The sequence below is a fragment of the Dipodomys merriami genome, unplaced genomic scaffold (genome assembly GCF_024711535.1).
Source record: "Dipodomys merriami isolate MVZ:Mamm:240054 unplaced genomic scaffold, mDipMer1.0.p SCAF_7, whole genome shotgun sequence".
In the NCBI taxonomy this organism is placed as follows: Eukaryota; Metazoa; Chordata; class Mammalia; order Rodentia; family Heteromyidae; genus Dipodomys; species Dipodomys merriami.
This window is the reverse complement of record NW_027206290.1, coordinates 62,538,588-62,555,841: the sequence shown is the minus strand read 5'-3', so window position 1 is coordinate 62,555,841 and position 17,254 is coordinate 62,538,588. Positions and strand designations below refer to the sequence as shown.

Sequence of the window (17,254 nt, the reverse complement as noted above, 5' to 3'; positions counted from 1 at the left end):
GTCAACTTAGTGTAAAAAATTTAAAAAATTAGTCACTTCAATTTTAATCCCTGGCTCAATGAGAGCAGAGGAAAGATGTCTCTAAATGATGGAGACTGTTGCTATAGCATCTTCCTTCTAGATTCCTGCCCCCTTCTCCTCCTCCAACGCAGGCACAATTTGTACCCTTACGTTTTCTTTCAGGAGCCAGGCACATTTCCAGAATCCAGGACTCTAGTGGTAGGATGTCTAAACCACGTCCTAACTGGACCTGGTAGGGAGATTCCATAAGTCTGATGCCATTAAGTTTCTTCAGTCAGACTCATCTTTGCAGATATAACCGCAGGACAGCAAACAGACCCAGGGAGAATTTGAGTTCCCCCTTCCCATCCACAAATTTCATTGGCCCGCTGCACAAGCTTAGTCAGAACCACCCTGCCTGCCACACAACCGGATTCCATTCAGCACTCGCAGACGTGGACAGCTCCTTCAACGCGCGGCTCTCGCCTCTGCAGTCAGCAGCAAGGTTCCTCCAGCAGTGGCTGGTGCGGCACCGACACACCGCGCGCTCCTTGCTCCTTCCCCCTCCCTCTAGCGCCCCTCCCTGTGCTCACTCCGGCCCACTCCAGTGGCGGCGACTTTGAGGGATTCCCTTTCCGGGCGGCCTCTGCAGTAGCACAGCTGGCCTCATTAGCTGCAATTGCAAGCATGGATCTCCGAAGAAGAGCGTTTCTCGGCAGTGAGGGACTCCCAGTGCTTCTGATACTGTTCCGTGAGTAGTGTTTGGGAGATACCCGAGGGCTCGATGCTCTCATTACTGAGAGGGGGATCCGCATAGTAAAGGCACAGATTAAAAATCTGGACTTGATGGGGTTTTGGGGTGGGAGGGTCTTTTTCTTTATAATGGAGGGGGGATGGGGAACTCCTTGCTAGTGGCAGAGAACTACTATCAGAGCCACACACCTGTATGGTATATCTCAGAGAGAGAGAGAGAGAGAGAGAGAGAGAGAGAGAGAGAGAGAGAGAGAGAGAGAGAGAGAGAGAGAGAGAGAGAGAGAGAGAGAGAGAGAGAGAGAGAGAGAGAGAGAGAGAGAGAGAGAGAGAGAGAGAGAGAGAGAGAGAGAGAGAGAGAGAGAGAGAGAGAGAGAAAGAAAGCGTACTGGACAGACTGGTTTTGTGGGTTTCCGGCATTCAGCATTGGCAAGAAACATTTGGCTTTAAACCCCCAGGATATATATATATATATATATATATATATATATATATATATATATATATATATATATATATATATATATAGTAAGCCGGCTGTATTCCAAATGAACACGAATTCAAAAAATACATTTTATATTTGTTATAAAGCAACAACAATAGAATTGAATTTGTTAGCTCCAGGTTGCAAAGAAAAGCTTTGCCAAGCTCACAGTTGCTAGCCGGGAACTTTGTCGCAAGGAAGCCTCAGACCCATATCGACTCCTGCTCTGCGCTGTAGTTCCCTAGACGCGTGGGCTGGCTGAGCTCTAAACTGACCATATGGCTTTGTTTGTTCCGCAGATACAGTGGCTCAAATCATAGCAGAACAAGAGGTGGAAAACCTTTCTGGACTTTCCACTAACCCTGAAAAAGATATATTTGTGGTGCGAGAAAATGGGACGACGTGTCTCATGGCAGAATTTGCAGCCAGATTTATTGTACCTTATGATGTGTGGGCCAGCAATTACGTCGATGTAAGGACCCCCATCATCCCCAGCTTGGTCTTAGAGTTTGGGGTTCTAGGGCATCTTCCCTCAATGCCCCAGGAAGACCTGGGAGGGGGGGCCCTCCCTTCTTGTCACACCTCCCCAGGCTGCTCCCGAATGCTGCATGGGGGTTAAAGCTTGTAACACCTTCTGCTCGCCCTGCCTGCTTTTAAAGTAAACCCCTGTCTCTCTGCTTCCCTACTGGCCGGGTCTGCACGTAGAGAATCTAAGCGCATGTTCTCCGACCTGAGAGCGCGCGCACGCACGCGCGCAAAAGGAGCGCCCAAACCTGCAACCTAGAGTTTGGACGCACAACCTTTTACAGCCCCCCTTCCTCGGGGCTCGGCACGCTGAGGGGGCGCGGGGCATCTGTGTTCCCAGCTGATCACAGAACAGGCTGACATCGCGTTGACCCGAGGAGCAGAGGTGAAAGGCCACTGTGGCCACAATGAATCGGAGCTGCAGGTGTTCTGGGTGGATCGCGCTTACACACTGAAGATGCTCTTTGTAAAGGTAATTGCCAGGCTGGGAAAGAAGAGGGGCCTTAGACTCCAAGTGGGTGTGGGTAGTAGAGACCTATGGGTTTCCTGACAAAGAAGCCATTGGAGCGATTGACCCACGCCTCCCCTTTTTGCTTAGGAAAGTCACAACACCTCCAAAGGCCCTGAAGTGACATGGAGGATGAGTAAGGTACAGTTTGTCTATGACTCTTCGGAGAAGACCCACTTTAAAGATGCAGTCAGTGGTGAGTAGAATCCTGCAAGGGCTGGGGAGGGAGACTGGAAAAGCGTGGACACAGCAGTGAGCGCAGGCGCAGAGAAATTGCTCAAGGTCTTGGAAACCTAGGGCTTTGCTCCCCCGGGTCACCTCCAAACCTGCCCTGCTTGCTCACCAGGGTGGAAGAGATCTGAGGGCCCAGCAGTTTTCAGGCCTGATCCATACACAAGGACTAGTCAGTAGTTCAGAGCTTGATTCTAAATGAAATAGCCCTTAGATACAGCTGTCCTCTGAGTACCTGGCTTCTAAGTAGCCTCGTGATTTGGCTTTGAAAGGATCAAGGAGAAGGACAAAGACGTTTTTTTTTCTTCTGCACCATTTCCTTTTCTTTTGTGTGCTAGGAAAACAAGGGGACAGTGTGATTTCTCTTTTGGTCAGGTTTGGAGGGCCTTCAACATCAGACACCAGGCAATACACAGAGCACCCTATTTCCAATCATAGTCTGCACCCACCTCAGAAGGGATTCTTTACTCCATGACTTACTTTGTTAGCTTTTTCTCCACATCCCTACAACAATTTTAAGTTGTCTCACCTGAAATGACCTTTCCAGTTCCCAAGGACCAAAAATGGTGGGGGTGGGGGGAGTTTTGGTTTTCTTTGTAACAGGAGACAGAAAAACAATGCATCGGTCTTCTTCTTTTATTCCTTTTTATTGCTGCAGTCAAAAAGGATTGTCTTTTGCTCTACGTCAAAATTCATATTCAAGCATTTCCCCTGGTTAAATTAGCCCACTAAAGAAAGAAAGAAAAGAAAAAACTTAGTCCTGAAAAGGAGGATCAAAGGGCATGCCAATGTGCAAGGTGCAGGGTGCAGCAGAAATGAGCCATATTTGCTTAGAAAGATGTTTTGTTCTTTGCCAAGCTAGTATAAAATGCGGGAAACTAAGTCAGTGCTCTCGTGCCTTTAGAATCACTATCGTCAGGTTTCATGTACTAAAAAGGACTATGTTTTAAGTTATCACCCTCTTTTTGTTATTTTTCAATGATCATTACGCAGTTATACTATTGCATCTTTAAGTAGTTTCAGTTATGTCGGTTTATGAGTACCATTTGTCTTGATCGATGTCATCCCTTCCATCATTCTCCTCCATCTCTCCCCTCAGGTTACCTGGAATCATTTTCATATATGTACTTTGAATATAATGACACTTTTCACCCATCCTTCCTCTCTCCATTTGTCTAACTCTCCTTCCCTCGACCTCACTCCCCACACCTCAAGTTCTAGCTTCATTTGGTTGAGCTGTAAGTTAAAAGTGTCACATCGTTGGAATCCTCCACTGTGTAGATCATACTTTAGCCAATTCACTTTCGTATGTCTGCATATGACCCTCTGCAGTTTTTCATGTACTGCTCATAACTTAGATCTAACTTTCACATATGAGAGAAAACATGTGCCCTTTGACTCTCTGAGCCTGATTTAGTTCACTTAATATAATTTTTTCTAGGTTCCTATTGCTTTTTTTTTCAGAAAAAGAACTTCCAAATCAATATTTAAACAGAAGTCTTGCTGGAATGTATTTTTTTCAGGGGTGTGTATCAAAGAGAGGAGAGACAAATGGACAGAGTCATTATATTGGATGTACATTCTGAAAATGGGTACATAATTTGGGTACATAACTACATAATATGGGTGGGGTTCTGAGAGCTAAAGGAGAACAAAATGGGAAGGGTGAAATTGACCAAGATGCATTGCAAGTACAATAAACTGATTTGCTTAATCAAACCTCTTTATACAACCGTTTAAAGATACTACTACTACTGCTGTTGCTGCAGCTGCTGCTGCTACTACTACTAATATCCTTGCTCAGAGCGAATGACTTTTTTTGTTCTTTATCACCAATTGATGCCATTTCTGTAGTCACAACCCTGAGATGAAAACACAAAGGATATGAGGGGTGGAAAGTTGGAACTGACAGCAAAGTACCCACTGGGTTAGGCAATGCGTTAGGAGCAATGATGGCTCCACCAGCAAGGACCTGAACACTGCTCTGTGCTTTCCCTGCAGCTGGGAAACACACAGCCAACTCCCATCACCTTTCTGCCTTGGTCACCCCAGCGGGGAAGTCCTATGAGTGCCAGGCTCAGCAGACCATTTCTCTGGCTTCCAGCGATCCACAGAAGACAGTTACCATGATCCTATCTGCCGTTCATATCCAACCCTTTGATATCATCTCAGATTTTGTCTTCAGTGAAGGTAAGTGGGGAGTGGGGGTGGAGTGGCAAGAAATGGGGAAACAATGGCTGACTTTAAGGATGGATGAGATAGCAGCTTGTTGGGATCCCTGGATATCGCCATTTGGTTTTGTTCTGGGTTGAAATCACTCTGTCTCTGTGATAATTTTTCAAAGACTGAAAAGTCTGCAAGCTGAAATGTATCAGCTTTTCTCAGTAGTTCTTGCTTTCATATATATATACATATATGAACATATATAAAAATTTCATACAGAAATTCTAATTGCTTTATGTCTGTCTACCTTTGGGTGGGGATCAGAGGTGAACACAGCCATTCAAATGATCGAAATATAGGGGAATCCTCACAAATAACAACTACTATCATTACTTAAGGTGTCCACCTTTCATAAAACAAAGCTTCTAGTCAACCTATAACAAATAGATTGCACCTACAACTACTTTGTGATTGTTCAGAAGGCATTTGAGAATTACCTTTACACTGTCCATGAAAAAGTAGCCTGGTTCTTACTTATCTTTGCATTATTAGAATCTATCACTGCAGATGTCCGATTAATTCAGACTACATTAATATTTTGAAGCTGAGGATTCAATTAATAGAGACTTCCAAATGCTTATATGCCCAGGCAAAGAAAAATGCAATGTATTTATTAATATCATACTACACTTACCTGTTCTTATGGAAGAACAGGTTATTCCGTTCTAATGTATTTTCTAGGGACTGAAACTAAGTAAGCTCACAGCATCAAGACCTTAACAGTTTTAAAGATCTGTTTGATTATGGAAGAAATTTATGAAATGTAACAGTGTCTTTCTTAGACTAAAAATACTGACTATGATGGCATATTATCGATGACTAGAAATTCATTGGAAAAATACTGGACTGTGTAGTATCAGTGTCCAAGGCTCCTACCATTTTAATGGTGTTTGTGGCTTGCGGGGGGCGGGGGGAGGTGCTGATTATTTGTATTAGGCACTTCTTTACTTCTTGGCATTCCTGGTGTTATTATTTCTGCTTTTAGTAATTCCTTATTAAAATCTAACCCTAACTCACTCTGGCTTATTTCTAAGTTGGTGCTTATAGCTGTTTACATAGACTAAGAAACCAAATGGATATTTAAAATTGTGCACCAAGAACAAAACATAAGTACTGAATAAGAACCAGAGCTGCTTTGCTTTCAATAAGACTCATTGCTTGAAGTTAATGATATCTTGTGTTTAACAAAGCAGGCTGGGGTGTATGTGGCTCAAGTTTATACATTTCATGGTTCTAGGTAGGGAACATTGCTTGGTAAACATAATGTGTTAAACATCTGTAATTTTGCAAATGCAATTTAGTAAGCTTAAGCAAATTATACTTGTCTCATCTAAGCTTTCCTGGCTAATAATTGGTGTACTCACTCTTGTGTGGTGCCTTGAGGCTCAAGCCTTGACCCTCCTGGGAGAGGGGAGGCTTTATTCAATACTGCTGGATTTTCTATCTTGGTGTAGCAGGTGATCTTTTGTTCTGAGCTCCTCCTAACTGAATCTTTTAATACCTGCCTCCTACTGTGTTTTTAAAGAGATCATTATATTCCATTTATTGGAATGTCAAAGGTTCATTTTTTAGGGTACCTTTGCAGGTTTTGTTACTGGGAATCCATTTCCCAGAATATGAATTCAGGGAGCTTCCAACGTCCTGCAGATGCCTGTGTGTGAGTGGAGTAGTGGAGTATGAGTGCTGTCTGCTCTTACGTCTACACATGGACTGCAAGTATGAGTGTATGTGGTGTGTGTGTGCATGTGTGTGTGTGTGTGTGTGTTTGAATATGGCTATGGTTCAGTGCCGCATAAGGGTTTGTCATGAAGAGCGTATTCCCTGTACGTGGAGGTTGTACAGGGAAGTGTCCACACTTGCCTATATAATAGGCTTGATGAGAATAGGGTCAGTGAACTGGATTGGTAGCCACATACAGGAGCTGAGAACAGCCTAAATAGGGATTGATGTCTTTATCATAAAGGCCCTTTTGCACATTGGGCTTGTCTCCTCCACTGATTTCCCCCTATGAAGGTCTCAATCAGCACATTTCTAATTGCAGCTGCAGTGTGCACCATTGTATGGATGCTATTATGTGAACTCTGGTTCAGTCAACTTTGGGGAAGGGTCTAATATGCTCCATGATGAAGTTCCAAGTGATTCTTCTAGCTCATAGAATATAGAGAGGATTTAAAGGACGATGAGGCAGTGCCATTTAACCAGCTTTAATGGGTGGAGCTTGTACTTTAATGGGTGGAGTTGTCTGAGAAGCCTTTACAGTGTAAGAGTGTACTGAGGGAGGTTTATGGCCTGAGGACAACATTACAGAAGAAGAGGACGGCAAGGGATTCCTGGGGAAGGGGAAGATTTATGTCTTTAGGTAGTGTTGCCGAATAGCCTAAGTCAGGATAGGTGAGTGGGTTGGGGGGATGAGTCATTAGATCAGAGAGGTTCTTAAGGCAGTGGTGGCTTAGAGCCTTGTAACTACATGGAGGAAGTAAACCAGGCCCAAAGAAACATAGGTCCCATGGTTTCCCTTACTTGCAATAACTAGTATATGTCTGGGATAAGTAGAAAAGGTCAAAAGCTATATACATATGACCAGATAAGATGAAGTTAAGCAGAATGAACCTCAAGATAGCGACACAAGTGGTTTTTTTTTCTTTCTTGCTATTGTTTCTAATGTATTTATAAGGTACCATGTGATTTTTTTTTTGTTGTTGCTTTGTATGTTCCTCCCCCACGGTATAACCCCTGATCTCACTGTATTTGATGTCAGTATAATTTGGGGAGGGGAAGGGAAAAAACAAAATGTTTAAATAGGTATACAGGTTGACCCATTGTAACAATGTGATGTACAAGACCCTATATTAAAAAACAAACTTTACAATTTAGGCAGGGCGGGCGGGGGGGAAGTGTAGTTGTGGAGGTGGGAGGGCAGGGATGGTAGGGGAAAAACAACGGAGGAGACAACAATGCTTGATAGGAAATGTACTCATTACCTTACTCATGTAACTGTAACCCCTCTGTACAGTATTTTCACAATAAAAAACTTATTTTTAAAAAAGGGATATACAAAAGCAGGCAGGCTCTAAATGGCTAAACATTTCATATTCAGACTATTAAAGAAAAATATTTAGCTTTTGAGCTAATGGGTCTCAGCTTGCAGTAGAGAAATAAACAGCCGGCATATCAAGACCACCTTTGGCTCATTTATGACACTGGCTGGATGGCAATGATCACCCAGCAGTTCAAGGCACGCCATGTTTCTCCGCTGAGGTTAATTTAACTTGCCCTTCTTCAATCAATTCACACTATGTCCCTATGAAGGCTTGGGCGATTTCTAGCAGTAAAGGGTTGGGAAATTCCTCACTAGGAAGGATAGAACCAACCTGAGAAATTGTAATGGTTTGAATTAAGTGAAATTTTGACAGATAATGTCAGGAAAAAAAAAACATGATAGATCATGAAAGCTGCCGCTGTGCCTCTTCGTTGAAATCTACCACCAACAGTCTTAACCTTTTTTTATAATTCTCAGAGGGATAAAGAGCCAAACAAGCTTGTGTGAATATTAAATGTACCCATACACGTGTAAAATGTAGGCCCAAGGAGACCCTGACTTCATGAGCTGTGAAGTGAACCTAGTTATTTTTTTAATATATATATATATATTTTATTGTAAAGATATTGTTCAGAGGGTTTACAGTTATATGAGCAAGGTAATGAGTCCATTTCCTATTGAGCATTGTTACACCCTCCTTTATATTTCCCCTACCATCCATTTCCTTGACAACTACTATACCACTACATCCTCAGGCCCTATGAGCTTCTTAAGATGGTTCCTAGCAGTGAGATTGGGAGATGCCACCCATGGAAAACTGTGTTGTAGTGGAAATGAATACAGCTTATCTTTCTCTGTATGCCATCCACAAGACAAGGCTGTGTGTCAAGCCATGGTAAGTGTTATGTAGATCAGTGATTTACCTGGCAATTTTCAACCAAGAAAGGTGCTACCCTGGATCTTTGCTCAACAGGGCCTCCAGAGGAAAGAAATCCAATCCAGTTATGAACACAGCTGAGAACTGTGTTGATAACTTCAAGATAGAGCCTCAGCATAGGCCTGGTAGCCAGACAGCAGAACTCCATGTTGAGGTACTGTCTTCCAGAAACGGTGTAGGGCATTTCTCAGAATCATTCCTCTTAAAACTGTGGTCTCTACTCACCACAGTCATTCATTATTGGCTATTTTATGGATGTTAATGTTCTGGGAGTTCTATCTGTCTTATCACTAAAATCCTCTGGCTCTGTATAGACATGATAAATGCCACAAAGAAAGAATGGGCGTTGTCTGTATCAGTTACACTTAAGCCCAAGGATATGAGAGAGGTGAAGAGTACATATGATGTATGTCTTATTCCTAGCATATGGTGACATCCAATAATAATTGCTTTTATCATTTCTAATTTCCAATGCTTACATCTCAATAACAGCATCTGCCACTCATTTTTTTTCAAACTCAGGGCCTGGGCACTGTCCCTGAGCTTCATTTGCTCAAGTTTGTCACTCTACTACTACAGCACTACTTCCAGCTTTTTCTGTGTATGTGGTACTGAGGAATCAAACCCAGGGCTCCATGCACGCTTTGCAAGCACTCTATCTCTAAGCTATTTTCTCAGCCGCATTTTTTTTTTTTAAATACGATTTTGGGGGCTGGGAAAGTGGCTCGGTGGTAGAGTGCTTGCCTTGCATGCATGAGGCCCTGGGTTTGATTCTTCAGAACCACATAAGCAGAAAAAGCCTGGAGTGGTGCTGTGGCTCAAGTGGTAGAGTGCTAGCTTTAAGCTAAAGAGCTGAGGGACAGCGCCCAGGCCCAGAGTTCAAGTCCCACGACTGGCAAAAAAAAAAAAAGATTTTATTGTTTTAAGATGTTGTACAGAGGGGCTATCATTTTATAAGTCAGGTAATGTATGTATTTCCTTTTTGGACAATGTCACCCCTTACTTCACTTTCCCCTAGTTTCCCCTTCCCATCACCACCCACAAATTGTATAGCTCCATTTCCCACAATGCATACCAAATGCGATGAGTCTAAATGCAATTTGGAATTCTCTTCAACTATGAATGTAGGTAGCAAACTGTACTCGTGTTAGCAGTACCTGTCACTTTGTTACCAACAGAAATGCAGCTCATGCCTGTAATCCTAACTATTCTGGAGACAGAATGAAACTTGAGGAGTAAAAGCCACAAACACACACACACACACACACAAACACACACACACAAACACATGCACACAAACACACACAAACACACACACAAATCTAGAGTAAAAGCTACAAAGCTAGCTTGGTCAGAATATTCCATAAGACTCTTATCTCTAATTAAGAACCAAAAAATAAGCCAGAAGTGGAGTTGTGGAGTATTAACCTTAGTAAAAATACTAATGGACAATACCCAGGTCCTGTGTCTAAACTCCAGTACCAATGTATGGGCATACACATCTTCCCACAAAATCGCTTTATTTCAAAACTACAGTGGCTATTGTAGCCATGACTAGATCTTTTGAAAATTAATTTATCTTATTGTTATTATAGAAGTGATATACAGAGGAATTACAACTACATGAGTCAGATAATGAGTACATTTCCTTTCATAGTGTTTTCTGTTCCCTCATTCTTTCCCAGTGCCACACTCCCATCTCCACCCACAAGTTGTATAGTTCACTTTCATCAGTGTCCAGTGAGCTCCACTGCTATACTTTTTCACCCTTTTCCCTTGATTTCTGTTTCCTCCTCCCACCCTCACAAAGATATACATATGAATACACCATACCTAGTTAACAAAGACAGAAACATCAAAAGCTAAAAAAATAAAAATAAAAATAAAAGGGTAGAAAAAGAAATCTCTGGTTTCCATATCTCGGAGTTCATTTCAGTATGCATATTATTTTATATGAATATGAAGAGACACTTAGGCATTGTGCCTTTGTGTTTCTCTCCTAAAATTATCCACTCTCACTTACTGTGTGTGAGCTCCTAGAATCCTGTATAATTTGTCAAATCCCAGTGCATTTTAAATCTAATTTCCATATATCAGAGAGAATATGTGCCATTTGTCTCTTTGAGTTTGCCTTACCTGACTTAATATGATTTGTTCTAGTTCCACCCACTCCCTGCAAATGACATTATTTTTCTCTTTCAAATGGGGTGTAAAATTCTACTGTGTATAGGTACCACAGTTTTTGGATCCATTCATCTATTGTGGGATATCTGGGTTGTTTCCATACCTTGGCTATTGTGAATAGTGTTCTGCCACTTATTTTTAATAGCTTATAAAATATAGGGTTTTTTTAAGTTATAGGAGTCTATAACCAGTCCTGTAGAAAGAAGTGAAATGCTTCCCTCTTTCCTGCCACATCTGACAGCAGAGAGATACTTATCTAGCAAATCAGTCTTTCCATCAATCCAGGAATCATTTAAATATCAGGGTGCTCCAAAACAGCAGTTACCTTGGTTCTGTGCCCACCCTGATGATGTTCATTTGGAGTATAATGAAGAGCTCATGTAGTTTGTCTCAGAGAGTCAATACAACTTTAAAATGCCACGGTCATCAAACAAAACAGAGTAAAAGCCACATCTATCCACCAGAGCTAAATGTACTTATTACCTTGCTCATGTAACTATAACCTCTCTGTACAGCATTTTTACAATAAAAGGTACAAAAATATGCATCATGATTTTGGTGTATATACAAAGTTTATAATTGAGGCAAAGGGAACTGGTCACAAGTGAGTACTTAGCTGTCTAACTCACCTTTATTGGTTTTCTCAGTGACTTGGCTGGTAGTCACCTTTTCCAGCCATAGACCACTCACCCAGGCCTCTGTATCATGCATTCTAGAGAGGAGCCCATCCAGAGCAAAGGTCACTTCCCCATAAGCTAGAGGTGGGTAAGGATTCAGATGCCCTGAAGTATCCTAAGCCAGATGTAGCTTGGCCTAAGCCAAGAGATGTTCTTCTCTCTGGGAGTGAGCTGGTGCCTTTCTTGTTTCATAATCTGTAGGTGGTATTTTCTTGTAGAGGATTTTAACTTGGAAATTCATGGGGTTTGTGGATATAATTTAGGAGGACTGTAAATCTCAGTGAGAGAAATTTCCATCCTTGCTTTTGCAAATCTCTGGTTTATAAATGATGCTCATCCCTGACAGTACTATTAACAGTACCTATGACGTGGTATCCAAGAGAAATGATAAATATTCGCCTTGTGTTAGTTTATCCATATCTTGAGAAGGAGTTATTTATATCTTATTACTTAGTCCTCACAGCTAAAATACAGATATACCAAAAAAGAAGTATATAAAGTACTATATCTCAAATTATTTTTAAAAAGTCAAATATGTGAACGTTAGTTGTCTTGGTCACCTTATGTCATTTTGTGGCCAATAGAAGCATTACTCTGAGTACATACACACAATTTCATTACAACTGCACCAACATACTACCACCTCTGTTTTGGTGGGTCATCATCAGCATTGTTTTACATGAAAGAAAGTAGGACAGAGACTAAATTATTATGTTTTAGCTTTTTAACATAACACTGTAACAAAGTAACACAATCAACCTAAAAGAAGGCCAGGCCAGGTTTATTTTGACTCAAAGTTTTAGAAGTTTGGACCCTGTTTCTTTGGGCCTATGGCAGCACAGTACATCATGGTAGAAGAATGCATGGTGGGCGCTTCTCCATCTCATGGTATCTGGGAAGTGACAGACAAAGACAAAAGGTTGGAGTTCCAACAGGCTTTTCTTGGGCACACTTCCAATGGTCTTACTTCCTCCAAACATGCTTTATTTACCCCCTCAAGTGTCTACCACTTCCCAGTTGTTCCACTGGATAAGAGCCAAGTGTTGAACACCTGGGCCATTGGAAGACATTCTAGATATGTCCTGGAATATAGAGGCAGAGTTTGGAAGCACTGGTCTGTCAGGCTTCAGGAATGCATGTTCTGCTTCTACAGTACTGAACTTGTCTAAAGTTCTCAGGGACAGTTTTGCACAGTCAAGAATATTTTAAGTTTTAAGTAAACACTCCAGACATCCTATTATGTATGATCCCAAAGAGTCAGGGCAGCTCTCCATAATCAACGTAACAATATAGGTGTTTCCTTCCAGGACACATGTATCTTCGTGATAAATAGGACAGATGAGAACTGCAGGCAGCCTCAGTTGAAGTCAGGTTGTTGCCAAATGAGTGATACCATAGTACTTATAATATTCAGAATGTTGTAAAGGTTGGGATGGAGAAAGGGAGAAAGAACTCACAAAGCCCCTTATGTTTGCCTGCTTAATAGATAGGGCTGAAAAACAAAGGAGGATTTGGTTTTCTTATGATCCTTGATACCTTCTTCTTTGTATTATTTTCACATATCCATAGTTTGGCATTTTCCTGTATTTTCCTTTTTTATGATGTTAGTTCAAGTTTGTTCCTAAAGCAACAAATGACTATTTTTTGAGAAATAAATGATGATAATAGCTCCCTGCCCCCCTCTCAAACACACACACACACACACACACACACACACACACACACACACACACACACACACACATACCACCTAGTATTCATCATCTAGTTTCATTTCTATCTTTCTTAAGGGCTGGGGTATGAGGTATTATTCCTTCCATCCAAATTATTATCCATCTGGGAAAACACTTTTTGTGCTGAAGCCCTAAAGACTTTCAGACTTAAAAGAAGTGTGGTGCTGGTGGCTTATCACTGTAATGCTAGCTCTTGTGAGTCTGAGAATAGGAAGATCATGGTTTGAGACCAACCCAGGCAAAAAAGTTCCTGAGACATGCTCCCTGCAACCCATAGCTTGGTACAATATCATGCAGCTGGCATTCCAAGATACATGAGAGGCTGAGATAGGGAGGGTCATGGTAAGAGGCCAACTAGGCAGAAAACTCTACCAAGCTCTCCCTCCATTCTCCATGGATGGGAAGATGGACAGGTGGCAGAAAGCTATAATCCCAGCAATGATGGTAAACCTACAAGTAGGCCAATTGCTGCTCAAGCAAGTGCCTGAACAGAAAGTAAGATTCAATCTTAAAAATAACCAGTGGAAAACATGGCTGGAGGTATGGCTCAATGATACTGCATTAGTCTACAGGCTTGAAGCCCTGAGTTCAAATCATAGTAACACACAAAAAAAAAAAACCCAAGAAAACAAAAGCAGGTTATTTTGTAGATATGACTCATAAATTTGGTGAAAAAATATCTAGCTACCCACAAGGAGCAAATGAGCCTGAGAAAATGTAATCTGGTCAGCCATACAAACCATCTGACCATTAGAAAGTAACCTAGAGATATAAGGTCATTAAACTATCTTGAGTTTTAGTGTTGAAATGCTGAAACATTTTCTTTCTTGATCTAGATGGTAGTTACATGAGATACTAATTTGTGAATTTTTATCAACCACTATTACTTTAAATATTAGAGTTTAATTCACAGATATTAAAATGTAGAATAACTTTAACATATATGTGTATTTTTCATTGCAATGTTAGAAGTATAAAAAGTTTAAAAACGGACAGTTTAATCATTTTTACTCATGCTTAGAATCAGATAAACATCACATACGTAGGCATGGTGGCACATGCCTATAATCCCAGCATTCAGAGGGAGACTAAAGTCCAGAGGATTACAATTCAAGTTCACTTTGGACAACAAAGCAAGACCCTGGCCCCAAAAGCAAAATAAAAACACAAAACGAAGCATTGCCTAAACCAAGATATGACAACTGCCAATACAACAAAAATTTCTCTTGATTCTCTCTGGATATAAGTTCTTTACTGACTGGATATATTTCAGTTCCTTCCACTCTGATGGACATTCTGGCTCTTTCTAGTTTATATTTTCAATAAAAGTCCTGTGAATATATATATATATATATATACATATATATACATATATATATGTGTGTGTGTGTATATATATATATATATATATATATATATAAATATATATATATATATATATATATATAGTTTGTCATTGGGCTTGAACTCTGGGCCTGATGCTGATCCTGGTCTCCATTGCAGAAGCCCAGCACTTTACCACTTTGAGCCACATGTCCATTTCCAGTTTCTTTTCTTTTCTTCTTCTTTTTTCTTTTTTCCTTTGTTGCCAGTCCTGGGGCTTGAACCCAGGGTCTGGGCATTGTCCCTGAGCCTCTTTTGCTCAAGGCAAGCACTCTACCACTTGCGTCATAGTGCCATTTCTGGCTTTTTTCTGTTTATGTGGTACTAAGGAATTGAACTCAAGACTTCATGCATGCTAGGCAAGCACTCTACCACTAAGCCACATTCTCAGCTTCCTTGAGAGACTCTTTTATCTCTATTTCTAGCTTACTTGTCATATAATTGTGACTCCGAATGTTTTGATTACAGCTCACCAATTTTCTTCTTTACTATTTCAGAGCATAAATGCCCGGTGGATGAGCGAGAGCAATTGGAAGAAACCTTGCCCTTGATTTTGGGCCTTATCTTGGGCCTCGTCATTGTGGTAACGCTTGCCATTTACCATGTTCACCACAAAATGACTGCCAACCAAGTGCAGATTCCTCGGGACAGATCCCAGTACAAGCATATGGGCTAGATGCCTGTAGAGCATGCCTTCCTGTGCTCTGTCCCCCAATTGGATCAGGTAGAACTAACAAAGGCACTTTTCCACCTTGTATACAGGATACACCAACATAGCTCCACTCCCACAGGCCTGGGCATCTGAGGCTCCCTTGGCCTGCTTCCATGCTTAAACCCAGGGATGGGGGGAGGGGTGGCTTTGAACCCATGGGATGAATGGTAATTTCTCAGTTTCTCTCTTCCTGTTGGGAAATAAGAGGGTGGGGAGGAGAGCCAGCCAGCTTTGATGCTCATGATGGCTTGGATTTGACTCTCTACAAGTCCACATGGAGAGGCATCTGGCCCTGATGTTTAGAGATTGGAAATATACTTCCTCTGGAATGAGACTTCTTTAGATTCAGAGGAATCGTGGGTGCTTTGCTCCCTTGGCCTCAGTCAGCTTACCTATACAGATTTCAATGCACACAAAACACAACCTCATGCTCCCTGCAGCAAGACCCCTGAAAGTGATCCATGCTTCTTGCTGGCATTCTGCATGTCTAGTGATTGTTTTGGGAATGATTCACTGCTACCTGCACCAATGACTGTAGCACAAGAACCTGTCTAATGCAACTATGCACTGTTCTTTGGGATTCATAATTTGTCAGGTCCAAGGTAAGGGGACCTAAAGAATCAATTCATGTGACTTTGTTTTCTGAAAATGAATTAAAACATACTACTCTCTGGCTTTTGGCTGCTTTCTTAGAACAATATTGCAAAACTCAAAAAAAAGTTTCTTTGGCATGCAGGGGGCAAAAATGAGAGAGTTGGATTTTTTTTCACTTTCTGCAAGAGGAAAGGAAACGTGTTAGTCAGCTTACCATGATTGCAACCAATATCTGAAAAAGCAACTTATAACAAAAGAAAGATTTAATTTCGCTCATGATCCTCGGCTTTGTTGTTTTGTTTCTATGACAGCATAGTACATCGTGAGAGAAGCACATGACCTGGTTGGTTTGTTGACCTCACAGAGGCTGGGAAACAAAGTGAGGTGGGGAAGACAAGGCTATGTTCCAATATCTCCATCAGAGATACACCCAGTTATCTAACTTTCTACTATTAAACCTCATCTCCTAAAGGTTCTATCATGTCCCAGTGGTACCATAAGCACCTACAGGCCTCAGACGACACTTACATTCTAAACCACAACTTGAAGTTGACTTTTCTAGGTGAAAAAAATATATAATCATTGAGTTATTTGGGCAAATATAAGTAGTTTTCATACTTTACAAACACCATCTTGCATAATTGTTCTAATATTGTTTCTGATGTTTCTTGGTCTTGAGTTTGGCAAGCTTAATTTTGAGGGGTGCTTGGGGGCTAAGGAGGGATTACAGATGTGAACTTGACCTAGTAGTCTAGGTTGAGTTTTATTTGCAGTAAAATGTCATGTACCAAAAACTAAAGAAATGACAATCTTTTCTTTAGAACAGAGTAGGGATGGAGCCAATCCTTTTCTTTAGTTTAAGGGTGGGAACCTTCTTGTATGTCCCATAAATATTCACCAATGTTGCCAATGAGTTCATCTCCCTATGTTTTCAAATACTGACAGGTAAATGTCATGCTACTTTTGCTAAATACCAACTCACTAATCTTCTATAACCCATTTGCTTGCTGCTTCAACCAGGATCTTCTCTAGCTTGTCTCTCTTTGGTTTCTGTGTGGTACCAGTAAAAGAGCAATCTCTTCTTAAATTTTGCACGAGGAAAAGGAGATACTTTGGATGTTAGTAGATACCCCAAAACCATCAATTCAATTTTATTCATCTATGACTCATTCACCCTATGTTCCAGACTTAAAAAGCCCTTTCTATTTTTAGTATTTTATGCATTGAAGAACAACTTTATATTTTTTTATTTAGACTGGTACAAGGACTTGTG

The 17,254-nt window shown here is 41.1% G+C and overlaps 1 protein-coding gene across 1 annotated transcript; it reads left to right on the top strand.

The window, feature by feature from the left end:
- Nucleotides 1-205: 205 nt before the first annotated feature.
- Nucleotides 206-16,060, top strand: Lamp5 (lysosomal associated membrane protein family member 5). The gene is made up of 6 exons (XM_070007708.1): nucleotides 206-751; nucleotides 1,534-1,706; nucleotides 2,100-2,231; nucleotides 2,358-2,463; nucleotides 4,500-4,688; nucleotides 15,173-16,060. The coding sequence occupies exons 1-6, from the start codon at nucleotides 688-690 to the stop codon at nucleotides 15,349-15,351; spliced, it is 843 nt and encodes a 280-aa protein (XP_069863809.1). The 5' UTR covers nucleotides 206-687; the 3' UTR covers nucleotides 15,352-16,060.
- Nucleotides 16,061-17,254: the final 1,194 nt, after the last annotated feature.